Below are 22058 nucleotides of genomic sequence, written 5' to 3'. Positions count from 1 at the left end.
TCACAAGCATTCCTATACACCAATAACAGACTTAAAGAGAGCCAAATCAAGAATGAACTGCCATTCACAATTGCTACGAAGAGAATAAAATACCTAGGAATACAACTAACAAAGTGTGTAAAGGACCTCTTCAAGGAGAACTATGAACCATTGCCCAAGGAAATAAGAGGACACAAACAGATGGAAAAACATTCCATGCTCACAGTTAGGAGGAATTAATATTGTGAAAATGGCAATATTGCCCAAAGTAATTTATAGATTCAATGCTATCTTCATCAAGCTACCAATGACCCTCTTCACAGAACTGGAAAAACCACCTTAAACTTCATATGGAACCAAAAGAGAGCCTACATAGCCAAGTCAATTCTAAGCAAAAAGAACAAAGCGGGAGGCATCACACTACCTGACTTCAAACTATACTACAAGCCTACAGTAGTCAAAACAGAATAGTACTGGTACCAAAACAGAGATATAGATCAATGGAACAGAACAGAGGCCTAGGAGGCAATGCCATGCCATCTATAACCGTCTGATCTTTGACAAACCTGACAAAAACAAGCAATGGGGAAAGAATTACCTGTTTAATAAATGGTGTTGGGAAAACTGGTTAGCCATGTGCAGAAAGCAGAAACTGGACCCCTTCCTGAGACCTTACACTAAAATTAACTCCAGATGGATTAAACACTTAAACATAAGACCTAACACCATAAAAATCCTGGAAGAAAACCTAGGCAAAACCATCCAGGACATAGGCATAGGCAAGGACTTCATGACTAAAACACCAAAACCAATGGCAACAAAAGCCAGAATAGACAAATGGGATCTAATTTAACTCCAGAACGTCTGTACAGGAAAAGAAACAATCGTTAGAGTGAACTGGCAACCAATGGAATGGGAAAAAATTTTTTCAATCTACCCATCTGACAAAGGACTTATATCCAGAATCTACAAAGAACTGAAACAGATTTACAAGAAAAAAACAAACCCATTCAAACGTGGGTGAAGGACATGATCAGACACTTTTCACAAGAAGACATATATGAGGCTAAGAAACATATGAAAAAATGCTCATCATCAGTGGTCATTAGAGAAATGCAAATCAAAACCACATTGAGATACCATCTCACGCCAGTTAGAATGGCGACCATTAAAAAATCTGGAGACAACTGATGCTGGAGAGGATGTGGAGAAATAGGAACACTGTTACACTGTTGGTGGGAGTATAAATTAGTTCAACCATTGTGGAAGACAGTGTGGTGAGTCCTCAAGGACCTAGAAATAGAAACTCCATTTGATCCAGCAATCCCATTACTGGGTATATATCCAAAGGATTATAAATCATTTTATTATAAAGACACATGTACATGTATGTTCACTGTAGCACTGTTTACAATAGCAAAGACTTGGAACCAACCCAAATGCCCATCGATGATAGACTGGACAAGGAAAATGTGGCACATATACACCATGGAATACTATGCAGCCATAAAAAATGATGAGTTCGTGTCCTTTGTAGGGACATGGATGAACCTGGAAACCACCATTCTCAGCAAACTGACACAAGAACAGAAAATGAAACACCGCATGTTCTCACTCATAGGCGGGTGTTGAACAATGAGAATACATGGACACAGGGAGGGGAGCATCACACACTGGGGTCTGTGAGGGGGCTCTAGAGGAAGGACAGTGGGGGATAGGGAGTTGGCGAGGGATAACACGGGGAGAAATGCCAGATATAGGTGATGGGGATGGAGGCAGCAAACCATGTTGCCATGTATGTACCTATGCAATAATCCTGCATGTTCTTCACATGTACCCCAGAACCTAAAGTACAATAAAGTATATAAATAAATAAATAGAAAAAAAAAAGAAGTAGTATGGTTTCATTCTTGATCCTACCTGACCTCTTCGAAGGCCTCCATGCCACTGACCCATCGCTCCTTGTGAAGGCCCCTTCTTAAGACTTAGAAGTTTCACTTCCTCCGATCTTCCCCCTGCCTGGCTCCCTTCCCAGAACCCCCTGTGGGGCTTTTTCCTGTACTTCCCTCCTTTGCATTGCCGTTTTCCAAAGCCTCATCTTCATCACTTACCTCAGTCCCTGGGAAAGTCTCCCACAGGCCCATGGCTCCAACTATGTCCCCTCAATCCTGCCACTCCCGTCTGGATCTTTTCCCATTACCACGATCCACAATTCCAGCTCACTCTTCTTCCCTCTAGGTGTTCTACTGGGAACTCCGAATTCAATACAGCCCAAACCACCTTCACCCACTGACTTCCTAGGTTTAGGCTGGAATCCTGACCTCACCCGACTTCCCATATCTCAATCAAGTACCAGGCTCTGGCCATGGGGCAGTGTCACAGCAGTTCTTCCTTTATTAATCCAGGGTCTGCTGGCCCAGCTCAGGACTACCCAGCTCTCTCCTGCATCACTACAGTCATCGAAAGTGTGAGGGCCTACCTCTGGGCACGCCTTCATCCAAACACATTCCACCCAACAGCCAGAGTTTTCTCTGGAAGCAAACCTTATCCAGTAGCCTGATGTTAAAGGCCCATTTGTTTCTCCTCACGGCCTATGGCAGAAAGCCACAGATGAACAGCCATAGATGAACTGAACACTGGAAGTGGCAGGAACCGAAGGAGCTGGAGGAGGGGAGGAGTGGAGAGACAGGCATGGGAGCTCCATGGACCAGGGCCAGAGAGCCAAGACACGGGTAAGAAAGGACAAAGTGGCCCAGTCAGACTGGTGCTGAGAGAGTTCCATGGGGAAGTAACGGCAGGCTAGAGAGGCAGGTTCACATTTTGAAGATGTCATTGTGATTCATGTCTGTCTGTCACGGCAAAGCAAAACACTGGCTTATTCAATGATTCTAATTCATATACTTTCTGAAGTGAATTTTCAAGATGTTTGAAGCATGGGTAGAAGTTACCAATCTGCATAATTACACTATTGGGTGGTGGTTGGGGTGTCATATTTGCAGAAATCATTCATAGTAGCTTTTACTGTGAAAAAATATATTAAGCCCTAAGGTCAGTAACAGGTACAGATTGGGTATCCCTTATTCAAAATGCCTTAGACCAGAAGTGTTTCAGATTTTAGAAAATTTGCATTGTACTTACTGGTTGAGCATCCCTAATCTGAATCCCAAATTCAAAGAACTCCAGTGAGCATTTCCTTTGAGTGTCATGTTGGTGCTTGAAAAGTTTCAAATTTTAGAGCGTTCTTGATTTGGGATGCTTGATCTGTATCAAAATCACACTAGGGACTTGGAAATCAGACTCACCAATGGGAGGATTTTAAGATTTCGTCCCCTTTCTCTTGCTTCTATCAGAAAGGCTATCTATGCTTTTAATTTTATACAGTAAACAGGGAATGTGTAGCTTAAGATCAGAAAGTAAAAACTGTCCAAGGCAGATTTGTTAACAAAGCTGGCATTGTGCTGTAATTTGGATACAAATACAACCAAGGTTTGATCTGAATAATTTGGTATTTTAAAAGCTAGGTTTTCATTTAGGTTCCTGCTATTGAGACTGCATTTGGAAGTGGTAGGACCTGGGATTTAGAGGGAGATAAGTGTGTTGGAATATTATTTATCAGAAGGAGGTATAGTATGCTTTGTGTTCTATTGAAAATTTGTTTTATATACTCAACAAACATAGAAGGAGATCTCGTTTGATGACAGGACTGAAAGACTAAGACATACCATGTACAATGCCGGGCTGTAGATAATAGCAAAAGACCCAGGCAAGAAATACAAATTACTGACCCCATCCACACCCATCCCTTAGGAAGACGGGCTAGGTAAGGATACCTCACCTGAGGAGTGCCCCAGCTATACACAAACCTAGAGTCACAATGAAAAGTAGTCACCAAGCTTCTTACTTGACAAAGGACTCATACAAAGGATCACATTTCTGAGCAAAAGGGAGAAAGTTTTTACAGTTTTATTTTTTGACACATAATGACTGTACATATATGGGGTACCTAGTAATGCTCTGACATATATAGTGTATAGTGATTAGATCAGGGCAATTGACTAACTCCAGTTATGTGTTTAGAGCTGCTAAGCAGTCTGTTTATAAGCTGACTGAGCAGTAATAGAGCTACCACAATCTACATCAGGGCAGCCACCCGGCATTTCTTATCATTTGCCCCCTTCAAACTCAAACACTCAAGGTAGCACCTGTAGACAAACCAACACTTTCCTGTCACTTGTTTAAAACCTGTACACAGGGATCTGCTTTGGTATTCTCTGCTATTTAGTTCTATATACAGCAAATCAAAAAGGGACTAAGAGAAGCACGAAAAGACTTTCTAAAGGCCATTTGACAGTTTAGAAGAAGTCAATTACAGCGGACACATAGCTGTTACCTTGGAAATCACACCTATTCATTTGTGTTTAGAAGAATAGGAAAGATATTTCCCCTGAAACAGACATGTAAATCTAAAATAAGACACAGTATAAGAAGAATCTCTTCCCCAGAATTTTTTCTTTAAAAAAAAATCTATGACTGTAAATATAATAAACACATTTTCCTTTCAATCAATTCTTTTTACATGGCTACTGGTACTCTTTGGAGAGAAAAATCGCCAATGTTTATTTTAAAAGGGTTTTAAATGGACTTTGGAGGAAAAGTCTCAGTACTTCATTTTTTGGAAGACAACATGGACTTTCCCATATTATAAAGGAGATGTTAATGTTTTGTCAGCTAAAAAGTTCTCCTATATAGTATGCTGCTTAGTTTAAGTATTGCTAGAAGTTTTTCAAATACCAGGACATCTTAAACAGGAAACATTCAAAGTATAGTTAGGAACATTTTATAGTATGTCAATTATCTCAAGCTCCTATATAATAAATAAGTTAAAAAATTAAAAGTAAACACAAGATTTTTAAAAAGCAAACTTATTTGGTCAAAACAAGATGTGTGCGTGTAAACTTTAAAAAACACATCAGCATAGAAAGCAATGGACATGTGTGCTGAAGTCCAGCCATAAGCAGCAGGAAGCAGATGAGGAGAGAACACGTGGGCCTTATCTGAGCCGTTGCTGCAACTCCTGTGCTATCATTTGGGTACCAAAATGACAAAGATTCAGTCTGGTGAGTTTGTATTTTAAAATCTAGGTTTTAATTGTAGGTCCCTGTCATTGAGATTGCATTTGGAAGTGGTAGGATCTCTGAGATTCAGACGGGGATGAGTTTGTTGGAATATGAATTCTGGAAAGGAGGTGTAGGTGTCATATTCATGAACTTGGGGTAGGTGGCTTTGGGCCAAGGTGGTCTCTGAACCACATTCATCTCAAGATCCCTTATGCTGGCATAGAGTGGAAAAACAGCTTCGGGATGCCTATCCCATAGCCCAGAAATGCCTCCCAATACACCCTCACTGTCCAGCATACGCTGGCATAAACACGTGACCCATGGTTTGTCCCTCTGATCTACATGTAGTGGTGGCCAGGAACAGGAAATCTTCAGAGGGAAAACAGTCTCCTTTTAAAGTTTACTTTTTTTCCTGGTTGATAAGTTATTCCTTTTCACATTAAAAACTAGAAGGGAAAACTTCCATCCTTTAGTATTTAAAGCAAATGAGTCTGTTAATAACTTGAAGTCATGTTTTAAAGAGGCATTTCTTTACCTAAGTCTCTATTTATAGCTCTCTGAAAGCTAAGAAAGCAATTAGCTATATTACAAGCTCTTAGGCAATGGAACTGGCTTTACTAATTATGTTTTCATTAACACCGTGTTATGTCACTCTCTTAGTGGGAGTTCTTCAAACACCCCTTTGGTTGGTAGAGTATATGGATGTCTTCTATCCCATACTGCTTATTCATGACAACTTGTTAATTTCTTATCAAGGATGACACACAATGGGAAAAAAGCTAACAGTCTCTCATGAACTGTCATGAAGTAAATTTATGAATTTACACACAGGATTTGAGATTTAGCTGTGCTAAATGAAACCCAATAAAAATTAGGCATTACAATTTTAATGTAATGACATAGAAACTTGTATCTTTCTAGGTTTTCATTTTTCTTTAACATGGAGTCAGAAACATATGCCTCATAGGGCTACTGTGAAAACTAAAAATTTTAAAGGGAATACAGATTCAATCAGTAAATGATGAGCTTTAAAGATACTAAAATGACAGATGCTGCCAGACACGCTCATCTGCCCAAATGGTGTGAAGCATACTTAGAATCACTCTTTGATTTGCAGCTGCAGTCTGTGTATAGCCCATCTGTGGATTTATGGTGATACAGCATCAATCTTTGCTTTCTGTCTTTTGGGAGGGATGAAACAGGCTAGGAGGGGCTCAGGATGGAGAGTTCTCAAGCCCTCCTCCAGCTAGGGTCTGGTCAGCCAAAGCCCTTTTTGGTTAATCTCAGTGCTGCTAGCAAACATCACCGCATCTCAGGGGTGTTGCTGGGATGGGGACAAGGGTGACAACAAGGTCACTGGCTCTTTGGAAGTTTTAGCAGGTGAGGGGGAAAGCCAGAATTGTGGTTGGCGGGCAGGAAAGAGAAGGAGGAAGTCGCATTTCAAGAGTAGATCATCCCTATTTTGTCCTCCAACTTAGCAACATCTATACACTTTTGATGTGCATCCTCTTCGAACCATCATCAATCTGCTTCTAAAATTTTACCCAACAGACATAATTGTACAAAAGTATGCAAAGATACACATAAAGGATATTCACTGCTACATTATCTGAAATAGCAAATTATCAGCAGTTGTTTTTAAAAAAAGAAACAGATGTGTACTCGTGTGGAAAGACAACCAAGATATAATAGTAACTGAAAAACTAAATTACAGAGGACTATGTGTATATAATGCAGTTATTTTAATCTTAAAAAGGTGTACCAACATGCAGAATAGGGTGGGTAACTTCTGATCCATCAAAAGATAGGTCAAAGAGTGGGAAAGAAGACTTATTTTATATATTTCTACACTATTTTAATTTTATGAGCTTATATTTAATTTCTAATAAAAACCCAGTATCCCCAATCTAAAACAATATTCTTGTATAGAAAAGAGCTAACGCAGCAGGCCTGCATCTGCTATCCTTAGAAAGGCTGCTTAACCCCTGGCTGGTGTCTGGGAACTTGGATTTTCACCAAGGTTTTCACCATTCCCTGATAAGAACTGTTCATTGTGCCTAAAGTCCAGGCAAACAATATAGCTTACGTTGAGGATCTGCTTTCCTTCTGGGTGTTTGAAATTTTGGTTTGTGCTAGGCTAAGGGTGCCCACATAATCAACCCCAAATAAAAACCCTGGCTGCATGGGCTCAGGTGACCCTCCCTGATAGGCATTTCAAAAGAACTGCCATGACTCGCCTCCAGGGGGAATTACGTGCATCCTGTATGACTCCAGGGGGAAGGGACTCTTGGAAGCTTGGGCCCGGTCTTCCACATCATCCCATGCACCTCTCCCTTTGCTGAGTTTGCTGTTTACGTTTTTGCTGTAACAAATCATAGCCATAACTACACGCTGAGCTCTGTGAGTCTTCCTAGCAGATGGTAGAACCTGGGGGTGGTCTTGGGGGCCTTCTCATTCTCTTCCACAGCACCTTCTTTTTGACCTTCTTAGCATTACTACAATTTGTAATTAAACTGTGCATCTTTTCCACTAAGTTCCATGAGATTAACTACATGTGTTGGTTACTGCTATATACTACACAAATATTCAATCAAGTCGTTAAATAAAAATAAGGGAAAAGGAGCTCATCTACTAATAACAGAGAACCTGCTGGAGAGTGCGTGTAACAGAGTTTTACTGGCACCACTCCTTTTTTGATTCTGGAACCCCTGAGAGTTACTCAAATTAAGATGCTCAGAAATCAATACTCAGACTCTGTATTTAATGAAAAGTATCCAACTCTCTTCCCTCCATCCCTCCTTTCTGCTCCTAATCTTAAAGAAGAAACTTTTACAAAGACAAGAGAGTTTCCTGGCCCTGTAGGTTGCCACAGGCCTATAGGCATCGTAAGAGACCATCATGAAGAAGGGGCTCCCCGTGCTCAGACCACTTCTGTCTACTCTCTTTCCCTGTGCCTTGGGGCTCCTCCTCTATGCCACCACCCTCATGAAAAATGGAAAAAGTCACATTAACCACCACAGACTGGAGACCTAAAAACTTGGGGAGCTGCAAGGTCAATCTTGTGTTGAACTCCAAAGTGATATTGACTTTTACCCACAGACAATTTGTCTCAGTGATGACTAAATCTCTGATGTTCCAGATATCCAGAGATCACACTGGGCAGGGGTCTGTTCTTGGCAGTCTGCAATGCTGCTACTGACTCAAATCCTCCCTAAACCCCTCGCCACGTGATGGAACAGGGTTTACTTGGTTTTACGTCCTGGGTCCATTTTGCTGGGTGCATTTTCTCCATTCTATCATCTCACCCTATTGCATTCATCTAAAGCTTATCACAAAGAGAAATTAATCTGCCATTTCTACAGTGTTATCAGGCCCCTGCAGTGGGTTCAGTATCATGTGGCCTGGGAGAAAGCCTCCTAAATCCTGGAAAGTTTTTTTCACCCTGGTTTCCTCTGCAGGGCTAAAGCCAGCAACAGCATCTGCATCAGAGTCGGCTTTTAGAATGCCACTGCGCACACTTCCCCTGACTGCACCGCCCCCTCCCCCGCTCCTTCTCTCCTTTCACAGTTACCTGTGTGTGTGTTCATCTGCCCACTCACAGCCCATTAGAAGGGGAACAACTAGAGGATAGAATCTGTCTTGCTCATCTTTGTGAGCAAATGGTGTGTTTAGGGCAGTGCCTTACAAAGTAGGTGCTTAAATAAAGATATTTTTGGGTGAATTGGTGCCTTGTTTCCTCTACCTGTAGAATGGACACAATATTTGCTATCTTTTTCCTATGCTTTGAAATCACTGAAATTCTGGTACTAACAGAGAAAGAATCTAAAGTAGTGGATTTAAGTGTTCCTGAAATCCCACCTTCTGTTCCATTAAGTTTCTGCTTATAGAGAGGTTCTATCGACTGCTCAACAAATTATATGCAGATACTAGATGCGAAGGGGTTTAAATAATCTTACATCTGCAGACAGGAGAGGAAGGAAAGATGACATGATGGACACCAGCTACATTTCCATCACTGCGCTCACTGCCGTCTCTCTTCCTGTCACCTCCCATGCTCCCCTATCCCCTCCATTAGCAGGCATCTTACCCAGTTCTCTCCCCTTACCCCTATGCTCCTTGCTTTCTTCCCTCCATCAGGCAATACTAAAGTGTTTTCAGACAAGATCGAGCATGTTCACAGTGGCATAGTGTTCAAGTGCTTTCATACTGAGATGACCAACAAACCCCTTTGCCTCCTCCCTGCCCAGCATCTCTGCCTTTCCGCCTCCAATGGGGCAGCATCACCACTCCCTGCCCAGCACTGGCGGTGGACACTCCTGCTCCACTCCCCACTTCTGATACTCTTTACCTTGCTGGCCTTCAGGATATTGATCTGCTCTTCATACACCGTGTCTCTGTTTTTCTCCAGAAAACCATCAGAGAGGTACTCCACCTGGGGCCACAGCAAGCAGACAGAGAAACAATCGTTAGTGCTTCAGCCTGACTGGGTTCCTTCAGCAGTTTCTCAACTACTTTCATCTCATCCACGTAGCATTTTCTGAAAAGAGCTGTGAGTAGATGCAAAACCCACAGATGTTTCCATTTAAAATGCAAACCCAATAAGCGGTCAGGATTTACACAGAGGGAACTGAGTATTCATACTGTGGAAGAAATTGTATTAAAGGGAGTTCCCAAAATAAAAGGCTTCTTTAGGGCTCATAAATGCAGCTTCTCAGCCATACCTCAGACCCAATGAATCAATCTGTATTTTAACAAGATCCTAGGTGATTTATACACAGATTACAATTTGGGAAACACCAGGCTAGTGCGTGGAAAACAGAAATCCACTTAGAAAAATTCTGTGCATGCACCAGCTACAGAGAAAGCAGCACCCCGAGGAGTAGCCACACTGGCTCCAGGTAAGAAGCCAAACCACTCGATCCTGTGTTTTCATCCCTCCCTTCTCGCTCAAGCTCCATGAGGGTAGACTCTTAACTGCTTTAGAATATAATTTATATATATGTGTGACTAGACAACTATGGCACCCCCTGTTAAGTTATGCCATGTGGTAAGCTTGGCATCCCCAAGAAGTGGAGGGGTGGGTAAGAGAGGATGGAAGGGGAACCTAGCTGAGGCTTCAGGCCATTTGAATTCAGAAGGGACAGCCCTCTCTCTAGGTCCTGAGCCCCTGGAGTCTACTTAGAGAGGGGCCAAAAGACTACCCAAGCCAACAGAGAGGAGAGCCACCTTGTCTGCAAAGTGGATGACGATGAAGGCTGTGTTGGACATGCGGGGCTTCTGGAAGTGCTGGCTGCTGGAGTGCCGGTCATACAGCTTCTGAGCCCAGTTCTGGTCAGTTCCTTTGGGGACCTGCAGAACCATGAGACAGGGCAGAGTGCTTTGTGAAGAGGAAGAAGCCAGCCCTGGGTTGCAGCAGAGGGATGGGATCAGTAGGCTGGCTCCATGAAAGTGGATTCAGCCCTCGAACTGGGACCTTAAGTGGATGGTGGGAAGAACGATTCAACCATACACATTCAGGATCCTGCCACGGCGTGCCCTCCACCTGCCATTGGTTCCTGTGGGGCCTGTGGCAGCAGCTGAGCCTGCTGGTTGGCAGATACTGGAAGTGCTAGGGAAGATGAGGGTGAAAACCCAGGTTACAGGAGCAGAGTCACAGCCCGAGGGACCACCTAAAGGTACTTCCCTGCAACTGGGGCAGTGACATCAGCATCACAAATACATCCACCTGCAGTGTCAAGCTCACCCGCTCACCCAGGTGAACTCCTGCCACAGGAAAGCCCATCTTCCTTCCCTAAACTCACCTAAATACCATCATCTGGGTCTGGCTCAAGTCCCTCCTTTCCTGACCACTGCTGATCTCACTTCTCTCTTCTTTGGAATTCCTCACAATCAAGCTCTTACACATACCCTAGCATAATGCGCACCACTGAGTTTTGGGTATCGTCACTACAAGCTGTAAGTTTGTTGTGTTCAAGGATTGACTGTCCCTTATGTTGTTTATGTGACCCTGAAAGAACTGAGAACTGGGTTCTGGCCATGCAGGGGGAACTGAGTAGTGAATGATCTACATGGTGCTCATCTCTGCATCTGCCACTGTCTAGAGTCAGACTTAGAGGTTCCACTGCATTAAGAATCCTGAAGGCAGCCCTTTTAAATATCTTTATGAATGACTTCAAAGGAAAAAAGCATCTTGCTTCATTGACAATATAACAGAGTCACTGTAACTACCACTCAGATTGCCAAGGATGACAGCAACTCTTCCAATGGAAAGGTGCTCCCTCCTCCCTCCCCTGTCATCCCTGGTCATTGCTGCACACACCTACCGACCAGAATCAGTCCAGTCCTCAGTGACAGGTCACTAACTGTCCTGCCCTTCTTTGGTTTAGACTGCACATTTGGATCGGGCAGGGTTGAAGGTGACCCTTGCACTAGCCATTTACACAGGAATTTTTATGGTAAACTAATAAAATTCATGCCATAAAGAAAATGCTTACATACTTGGGAACCAACTTCTTAAATCCTCTGTAAGCAAACTGATTTTGCTCAAGATTCATTTTGGCATAACTAATATTGAATACTCAGTGCTAAGCACCATGGGCAATTCAAGAAAAGAAAACTATCTCGAAGGAGGCTATTAATTGTACTGGGCAGATAATAAAATATATTTAATTCAGCAGTTTCTATATATACTATTTTATATTTGTTTCCAAGCGTTCTGTGTTTAGAACCACCAGGTATGAAGGAAGGAGGGGTCTTCCCAGTATGGCTGTCAGGACCTGGTGGGCCCGAGGACAGGCGCAAGAGGGATCCTGAGGAAATGGCAGAACTGGGGCAGATAGAACTATGGTGAGAAGCCCCGCATAGCAAACACATAAAATTGGCTAGGAACAAAATCATCTTTCCGTGAAGATGAAATTGGACTTCTGTAAGAAGACTCCGTAATCCTACATATTCATTAATTCAGACTGATGTGAATTAATAAGCAGAGAAAACCAACAACCAAGGTCAAGTAGTATACATATTTTCTGACAAGGATCAGTCTCTCCTTTCACTGCCCACCCCACCTCCAACCAAACGTAAGGGAAGGCCAGCAGGAATTAACAACAATCTGGAGTCTCAGATGATACTCACAGCTAGTGCCCAAGGCACTTATTGTTTGCCAGGCCATTTTCCACACATTTTATATGTATCAACTCATTTAACCCTTGTACAATCATGTCAGTTAGGTGCTATGTTTGTAAAAATTTTAGAGATGAGGAGATTGAGACAGAGAGGTTAAGTAACTTGCCAAGTTCACATAAAGGGGAAGCATTAGGTTAGTGCAAAAGTAATTGTGGTTTTTGCCATTAAAAGCAGAGCTGGGATTCTAAGCAGGACAGGTAAACTTTTCCTGCCTGACAACAAATTTTTAAAGGCTGCCACAAAAACAGAACCAGGTAGAAGGTGCTTATCTCCAAAAATCTTTCCATAGAAGTAGATTTTAAATAGCTACAGGAAAAAGAAAAAATAAATCATATATTTTAATAACTTCCGGGTCATGGATATCAGTAGCTCCATAAGATGCAGTTGAATTGAATCCTTTAAAAAGGAAATCCAGTTTGTAGATGATGGGGGGATGGAGGCAGAAAACCCCCACGGCATGTGTGTGCCTATGCAACAGTCCTGCAAGATCTGCACATGGACTCCAGAACTTAAAGTATAATTAAAAAGAAAAAAAAAAAAAAGGAAATCCACATACGGCTTCACATGAACTTCTCTCTGCTCTTCTCAAAGCAATGCAGAGAGACCTCTGAGCCAGGAGCTAGGACTCCAGCTCGGTCCTCGTCTAGGCACTTCTGTCCCGCAGAGGCCTAAATCCCTCTGACCTTGTGTGCTGGCCACTGATACATCAAAAAGCAAAGGTCCCATCTGTATTAAATGCCCAGAATAGGCAAATCCATACAGAAAGAACGGTTAGTGGTTGCCCAGGGCTGGAGGGCATCATGGGGAGCAGCCGCTAAAGGGCTTTTTTACAGGGTGATGAAAATGTTCTAAAATTGTGGCTGGGATGGATGCACAACTCTGTGAACATACTAAAAATCACTGAATTGTATACGTTAAATGGGTGAACTGTATGGTATGTCAATTATATCTCATTAAAGCTGTTAGAAATACATTAAACCTGACTCCACTCCTTGCCAGTAAAATAACAACAACAACAACAAAAAGAGCAGGCATTGTAGTGGGGAAGTGCAAGTTCTGGCTCCCTAAGCCCCTCTCAGCATTCTCTGCGGAACTCTAAACAGAAGCCATAATCTGTATCACAGATGTTACCATCATTGGCGTGGGACGTCTTCTGAGGCCAAAGCCTGCCCCCAACAAAGCTGCTGACAGGAGCTGACTGTTAAGGACCCCAAGGCCAGCCAGGCACTATAGCTCACACCTGTTATCCCAGCACTTTGGGAGGCCGAGGTGGGAGGACGACTTGAGCCCAAGAGTTCAAGACCAGCCTGGGCAACAACATAAGGAGACCTTGTCTCTACAGAAAATGCAGAAATTAGCCAGGCCCTGTGGCACTTGCCTATAGCCCCAGCTACTGGGGAGACTAAGGCAGGAGGATCACTTCGGCCTGGTAGGTCAGGGCCACAGTGAGAGCTGTGATGACACCACTGTACTCCAGCCTGGGTGACAGAACAAGACACTGTCGCAAACAAAACAAAACAAAACAACAACAAGAAACAGACCCCAAGGCCAGTTACTCTATGTCTGCTTCTTTTCTCGTTCCTGTTTCCCTGGGCCACTGGCACCAACCTTCCTGGCCACTCACTGTCTCCTTCCATTCCACACCCATGCAGGCTCCCTCACGCCTTCTACTGCTGCTGACCTCTCACATCATTGCACCTTAAGTACCTCTGGATTCCCAGGCTCTTTAAGGAATACGCTCCGACCCTGCCCCTCTTTGCCATCACAGAAGCCCAGCTGGGCCTCCCAGGACTCTGCTGTCCTCACTCTCCTGGAATGGAGGCAGCTCCTTCCTCCTCACCTGCCAACCACACCCAGTGCTGCTTCCAGGCCTTTATATTTCACCTTTACAAAATACCCTCTGCACGCCCAGCAAAACATCAATTCGAGATTAATCCAACTGCCCATTCTCTCCTTCCCCGTACCTAGGTGGCTGAATAAGACCACACATCAACTCATCTTCCCGTAACCAAGCCCTGCCAATATACTTTGTATAATACAGTACTGCAGCCAAAAACAAAAAAACAAAAAAAAACTGAATTTCACTCACAGAATCGCTTCTATGGATTAAGACACTATTCCTAGGTCTAAGCAGGAAGTTGACCTCAACAACTCCTAAAACTCAATTTATGGTCTTTGGCCTCAGCAAACCAATCTGTGTACTCTGCAATTTCTCTTTCTGCTTACTGGGCAGCCATTCCCACCTTCCTCCATTCTCTTCCAGCTTCTGACCCTGCCACCTCTCAGCAGATGCCTCATCTCCTTCACGGCAAAATAGAGGCTGTCAAGCAGGAAATCCAAAACTCCTGCTGCAACATGCAGAGACTTTCATCTGTACCCACAGCCATCCCTCTTCTGTCCTTCTCATGGGAGAAAGGCCTCCCTCCTGGCTGGCTTTCCATTCACCCACCCCTGCCTCCTGGCGGACCGCAGTCCACCCACGCCCATGCTCCTCTCTCACATCCCCTCCTGTTCACAGCCAAGCCTCTGAAAGTTCAAACTCACTGTCTCCGCTGCCTCACCTCCTGTTCTCAAATTACCAAAATTAGGCTCCTGCCCCAACAACTCCCTTGGAAGGAAGTGCTCCCCTCCAGGGACTCACGGAGACCCTCTCCCTGCCGAGCTCCCAGAAGCCCTGGTTCCCTCCTGCCTGGGCTCACAGTGCCGCCCCCTCCAGGCTCTCCCCAGCTCAGCTTGCACACAGTCTGGGAGACCTGCTGATCTGATCATTCACATCTGGCCCTCTCTCCCCTGCTTCTCCCCCATAGACTGATCCCCAGAGCCTTCAGGGTAGGCTTCAAAGCCCAAATGCCTTCAAAGCCCAAATGCCTGCTCTGGGTGGACATGGCCTCTCAGTCTCCCATGGTCCCTACTTTCCAACCTCACCTGCCCCACCAGGAGTTCCAGATAAATCAGATCACTTCAAGTTCTCCAAGTGTGACATTCCCTTCATGTGGAATGCCCCTCCTCATCTGACTTTTCTTGGGAATGCTCTCCCCACGATGCTTTTTCTTCTGTCATTTCCTCCACAGCATTTCTGGTTCTTTGTTATCATAGATGACACTTCAGTGCCTGCCTCTGACACTTGACCCTTTCAATGTGTGCAGGGCTCAGTGCACTATTCCGTGAACATGTGGCTTCCCGTGTGAATGAACAGATGGACGTGGGAAGGGCACTTCACTTCCCTCCATCGCAGGAGTCACACCTCGACATGAAAGTGCCAGAGAAGGAAACCTTTGGGGCTACTTCTTAAGAAACCACAATCTGAATACAGAGTAAACCCTCCTGACAGCAGGCTGGGCCAGGTGAGGAAACAGGGGGCAGGGGACATTGGCCTCCCCACTGAGTGATTTCCTCCCTTCCAGGAAACAAAGAATCCTCATCACAGGGCACAGGGCAGAGCCTGCCACCCTACTCAGGCCCACTGGTGAGTGCTCCAACATCTCCAACCTGAGACAGTGCCTGGGCTTCATTCGCTGGCATTGCTTCCAGGGTTCAAGGTTTCCTGTTCCTCTGCGAGAAAGGGGGACTGATGAGTGGGAAGAGGTCAGCAGCAACTACCAACCCAAACAGGGCTTAGAAGGCAGCAGGGGCTGGTGTACACCCACTACCCACCGGCCACCAGGCATCTTTGGAGAGTCTTGTTAAGAGCAGCCTGGAAATTAACATTTCTGACAATCAAACACCTTCTTGGAGGAGTGGGCTTGGATAACTTAGGAACAACTGTAGTTTGTGGCTTGTTTGGGGCCTGTCTGCAAAGGGGTTTTTCCACCTCAGGTGGTTTAATATTCTGGTCCAGTCTGCACTCTCTTTTGCAGCCATGGCACCAGTCACAGGTCCTGCGGAGCACTCCCAGCATGCTGCCCCTCTAAACCCATGGCCACACCATCTCCACGCTTCTCACTTAAACCCCAGCTCACTACTCTGACTGTCACTGCACAGCTTCTCCATGAAAAGTGATTTTTCTGCTGGCTGCTTCTGCACCATGAGTCCAATCCTTCATGTGACTGTGTCCTGTCACATGGGGTCACAGAGCCCAACTGTTCACAGTGCAATCTCTATTCGTTCTCACCATGCAAAGTAACCAAGAGACAGGGAGGAAAGGACGTGTCTGAGGCTGCTTCCACAGCCCAACAGGATCCCTCCCAAGGGGCACCGAGTTGCCCAGTCACGGCAACTCCAGGGAGACTCCCAACCCTGCTCAGGCTCATAGCCACGGGTGCTTCCAGGCCCCCCTATGTTTTAAAGTCAGGTTTACTGCAGAATAATTTCCATGCAGTAAAATGCACCCTTTCACTGAAGTGTACAGTTCAACAAGTTTTGACAAATGAAATAACACCTGTTGGCTTAAAATTCACCTGCGACTGATGCTCTATCAGATTATACCAAATCATCCTGAATTCCCAGAGCAATTAAACCTGGTACAAAAAGTCTCCACATCGTGAGCTTTTGTCATCTTCCTTAATGTGGTGTTCATCTCATCTCTTCGGCCACCAGTGTGTTTACACGTGTCACGTACACAGTACCACCCAGTGTCTTGACATGCCCAGCCCCCACCAGCCTGATTTGCAGGACACTCAGGCTTTCCACAAACCTGTGTAGGACAAACTGCCTACTCCTGTGCCCTGAGAACTGTATGTGACATTCACCTTCACCACCTGGGAGGAGAGTGAAAAGCCAGGGTTCTCCTGAGCACCGGCCTGTGGGGAGCCACACCAGCTTAGCATCCCAGAGGCCAGGGTTGGACGCAGAACATGGTGCTGCCTTTAGCTTTGGGGGTATGGAGCTGGAGGAGGCAGTTACTGATGGGAATCTCAAAGCAGACTGGGGAAGAGGAGCATGATCTTGGCTGAGTTGGGGAAGGCAGGTGGTGGCAGTAGATGCTGAAACCAAGAAAATAAAAGTGAGTCATGAACAGCAGGATGGCCTAGGCTGTGACTTCAGCCATTCAGCCAATGCCACTCAATCTATGGACAATTGTTTTACCTTTACTGCTACCTCTCAGGTTGGGCAAGCCTGGACAAACATGTGCCACACTGAGAGATTATCTCTGCCTGGATACTGACTCTGAGGATGAAGCCTACATCTCTAGTGAAATGCTAAAAATCTTCAGGAGGTAAAAAGATGTGCAAGCTGTAGAACTGGTATATTTTCTCTGTCTTCTGTTTTATTATTTCCCTTTCATTTTCAAAGGCAATGAAACTAGGAGAGCCCTTCTGGAAGGAAATACCTCCTACCAAACCAACAAGCTACACTTAACCCTTTACAGGCAAGATGTGGGAGAGCAGAAAGTAAAGGCAAGTGAGTTCTTTCCCTTGTAATAGCAAATATCGTGTGACTTTTGTATCTGTTGATTAGAGTTTCCAACCTTGGAGGAACTGGTGTATGTGTATGTGTGTGTGTGTGTGTATGTGTGTGTGTATATATATATATATATATATATATATATATATATATATATCCCTTTAGCTACCAACCACCCAGCTAGGACAGATTTTGTAGATTAGATGCAACCCCTATCCTCGAGCAAGAAACCAGAGGCCAAAGAAGTTAGGTAATTGATAAAAACCCAGATCTTCTAAACCTTGCCCTCCCAGTGCTGCCAGGCACTCTCCAGGCTGACAAGTCAGCTCTCCTTCTGTCCCACCAGGTACAGCCCATCAGAAACCAGATGGAGAAATCTCTGAATCTCACCTGCCACCATGCCATGCAGCTCTGTCACTCACAAGCCATCTAATGTGGTAATAACGACCCCAGACTGGAGTCTTCACTCTCTAGGGATGCTCATTAGATGTTGTAGTTCTCCTCTTGGTACCTAGGCTACCTGGGGCATCAAGTCCAAACCACCATATCATGCCAATCCATGCCACCCAGGCTCCCCCAAGAGAGGCACATGTTTACTAGTGTAGCAACACCTGCCAGTCACGTTAAACATGCTGCATTCTAGCATGCAGAATGGTACATGCTTCCAGTATGCTGCATGCCAACGCTTCTTCCAGCATACTAAAGATGAAATTCAACCTTTGAAATCTTATGTGATTCCCTTGTACCACACAGCTTCCCTCTGCCCCATACCCCTACTCTGGAATTCAACTAATTCACATCATCAGTTTTACCTTACATTCTTCATCCAACAGGTCCAAGATACCCAGCTTGGCTTCAATGAGGTCGATACAAGGTTGGTTATCATAAAAATCAATCAGGGTCCAAGGGATCTGCTCCTTCATGTATTCTTCTTGCTCTAGTTTGAACACATGCTAGGACAAGTAAAAAGGTCACACGAGTGAACTGCAGGCAGACCTTAACATTCACCTCCCCCAGGGGCTCAGTGAGTTCTGGGTCCTATAGCACAGCAGAAAACTGTCAGAAAAGGTTTGGATGCTAAGTCATAGTCATGACTGCAGAAAAGCAAAGCACAGTTAGGCAATTCCTCATTGCTGGGTGAACACTTCCTGGGACACTTAACAATCACCTGAGTTGCTGTACACCCAGTTAATCACAGGAAGCCCCATATCTGGTTTGCTGTTGCTTCAATGCCCTGGAAACCTAGGCTCAGAGGAATGGGAGTCAAAGCCAAAGAGAGAATCATTTCCCCTCTCAGCACAGCTGTCCCCATTCAGTTCTCCCTCTTGAGCAGTGGAGAGCCCCTTCCCAAAGCTGGAGGAAACCAAGGGATGTCAGAAAACAGCCAGGGCCCACTCACCTCAGAGGAAGAGAAGTGACCTTGCTGTCCCTCCCAGAAGAGTCTCCCCCATCCCGGTACCCCCGGGTCTGGAAACCAAGCCTACCGAGTTGAACTGCTGCTGGAGCTTTTCATTTGCGTAGTTGATACAGAACTGCTCAAAGCTGTTTACCTCAAATGTCTCAAACCTATAAAATGGAAAGAGTAGACAAGAGACATCTCCTTTCGCCAAAGGAGTCAGCGGGACTTCAACAAAGCTACTCTCACCCAGGTCTCCCCTGACGCCACCACGAAATCCCCATTGTCTAATCTGGTGTTCAGAGACCACTGTTATAGATGTTAGCACTACACAGAGCCTAACTGAAGAACACATGTGTATTTTCATAACTAGAAAAAGTATAGACAGCAGGAAAATTTTGGAAAAGAAAAAGTAAAAAAGAAAGTCAGCAATGAATCATTCTATTATTTATATTGACTACCAGTCATATATTGGTGGATTTCCTTTTAGGAGTTTGACATTTTTGAAAAGAGTCAGAACTATATAACGTTTTACTTTTTTTCTTGAGACAGGGTCTCAGTCTGTCACCCAGGCTGGAGTGCTGGATCTTGGCTCACTGCAACCTCTGCTTCCTGGGCTCAAGGTATCCTCCCACCTCAACCTCCCAAGTAGCTGGGACTACAGGCATCACGCCACCATGCCCAGCTAATTTTTCTATTTTTTGTAGAGATGAGGTTTCACCATGTTGCCCAAGCTGGTCTCCAACCCCGGGGCTCAAGTGATCCACCCACCTCAGCCTCCCAAAGCACTAGGATTACAGGCATGATCCACTGCACCTGGCCTTACCTTCTATTATTATCATTTAACATTCCATTAAAAACACTTTCCCACACCACTGTTCTCAAGGCATCAGTTTTAACATCTGCCTCATCAACCATTGTATGGATCCGGGCCATGGTCTAGACCTAAAAATTGCAAAGGTGCGTGCCCAGGTGAGGGGGCAGGTGGTGCTGAAATTGAGTCGGCCCCCTCACAAGCACCTTTTTCTCAATTCACACAGGTGGCCATGAGCTGGCAGTCACCCCCATAGAGATGCAGCATCATTTAACTGCCCCCACTGAGGACATTTTGGTTCTTTTCTCAGTTGTTAGCTGCTATCAATTTTGTGATAAATTCTTTGAATTCATAAGTCTTTCCTTAGGATGCTATCCTAGAAAAATTACCCGGTCAAACACTACCACTTTTCTTAAAAGGCAGAAGAAAATTAATTCCTGGAGAGGTGGAACTAATGTATGTTATGACACTACCTCCACCTCACAATGTACAAAAGTGTCTTGTTCTTCTAATACTGGTCAACAATATTTTGTTTTAATCATCTTTATTGGGTTAGCATTTACACAGAGTAAAATGCACCAATTTTAAGTGTATATTTTCATGCATTTTTCTTAAAAGTTTTTTCTCAACATCTGTTGATGGGGTGACACATTTTTGATAGAAAATTTTTATATAGAGATGTTCTGTGATACATGACATAGATGGAGGACATTTTCATCACCTGGAAAACTTCCCCCGTGCTCCATTTGGGTCAGCCTCAAGTGTCCTCCCCATCTCGTCCTGCCCTCTTCACTGGGAGACTGGGAATATTAATGTATCACAGCTCTTTGGTCAACTGTGTCATATTAGCTTTTTGGTGTCTTTGGTTCCTTGGAACCTAAAAATGTCTGAATTTTAATTTCTTTGATCATTACTACAGCTCAACATTTTTTCTGACTGTACTTCATGAATCATCTGATGCTTCGTTAATTTTGTTGGGGTTTAGCTTTAAAAACTGACTTACTTGAGCACTTTGCATTTTAGAATATCAACGCTATCATTCATTGCTCAACTCCAATGTTCACAATATGGCCCAATCTTTGGGCAGGGGACAGTGGAACCAGCAGAGGGGAGGATGGGGGGCATGACATGCAGCATAGTGGGCAGAGGCAGGGGTCCTCCCCACAGGCCATGCCAGCTACACTACGGGGTCTGGAATTTACTAGGCGGCAGCAGAGAGATTCTGAAGGATGCTGAGTGAGTTAAGAACTGACAACCTGACCTGCACCTTAGAGACCAGCAGGAGAACAGTTGTGAGCCGGGGGAGGGGGTGCAGGCCAGGGGACAGGAAGCCAAGTGAGGTAATTCTTACTACAACAGGAAACCAGGCAAGATTCAGTCAAGGCCCAATGAGCGTGGCTGGTGGCCAACCAGCAGAAAGCTTCTGGACATTAAGGAAGATGGGGATGAGATGGCCTTAAATGACCAACTGGACGTGCAGGTAAGACCCAGGCAACAAGACGGATTTGGTCACACTCACCACGCTGGACACATCATACATGTCGGCAGCTATAGCTACAAATGTGTGCGGCCCATGTTATACTCAACAGCAGCATCAGGCTGAGGGGTGAGAAGGACAGAAGCCTATGCAGAAGAGAAGAACGTTTTCTACCTCTTCCCATTCACACACATACACCGCTCTTCCCACTCACTCACACACACACACACCCTTCCCATTCACACACACATACACACCCCTCTTCCCACTCACACACACACACCCCTCTTCCCATTCCACACACACCCTTCCCATTCACACACACATACACACCCCTCTTCTGATTCACACACACACACACCCCTCTTCCCACTCTCTCTCTCACACACACACACACCCCTCTTCCCATTCCACACACACACCCTTCCCATTCACACACACATACATACCCCTCTTCCGATTCACACACACACACCCCTCTTCCCATTCACAAACACACACACACACACACACACACACCCCTCTTCCCATTCCACACACACACCTTTCCCATTCACACACACATTCTTCCCATTCACACACACACACCCTTCCCATTCACTCACACACACACACACACACACACACACACACATCCCTCTTCCCATTCACACACACACACACACACCCTTCTCATTCACACACACCCTTCTCATTCACACAAACCTCTTCCCATTCACACACACCTCTTCCCATTCACACACACACACA

General features: G+C 44.8%; 1 protein-coding gene across 1 annotated transcript in view; it reads right to left on the bottom strand.

Annotated features, from left to right (window-relative positions):
• The window catches only part of MYO5B (myosin VB), a 398063-nt gene that overhangs the window by 130781 nt on the left and 245224 nt on the right, over positions 1-22058 (bottom strand). The window contains exons 11-14 of the mRNA XM_017529641.2: positions 19106-19187; positions 18434-18574; positions 10323-10445; positions 9445-9528 (exon numbers count right to left, since the gene is read on the bottom strand). Of these exons, the coding sequence (XP_017385130.1) occupies positions 9445-9528; positions 10323-10445; positions 18434-18574; positions 19106-19187 (430 nt within the window). The remainder of the gene's footprint in view (positions 1-9444; positions 9529-10322; positions 10446-18433; positions 18575-19105; positions 19188-22058) is intronic.

The sequence above is a fragment of the Cebus imitator genome, unplaced genomic scaffold, assembly GCF_001604975.1.
Source record: "Cebus imitator isolate Cc_AM_T3 unplaced genomic scaffold, Cebus_imitator-1.0 Scaffold60, whole genome shotgun sequence".
Classification (NCBI taxonomy): Eukaryota; Metazoa; Chordata; class Mammalia; order Primates; family Cebidae; genus Cebus; species Cebus imitator.
Note: the sequence above shows the minus strand (reverse complement) of the source record. Positions and strands in the feature narration are given on the sequence as shown.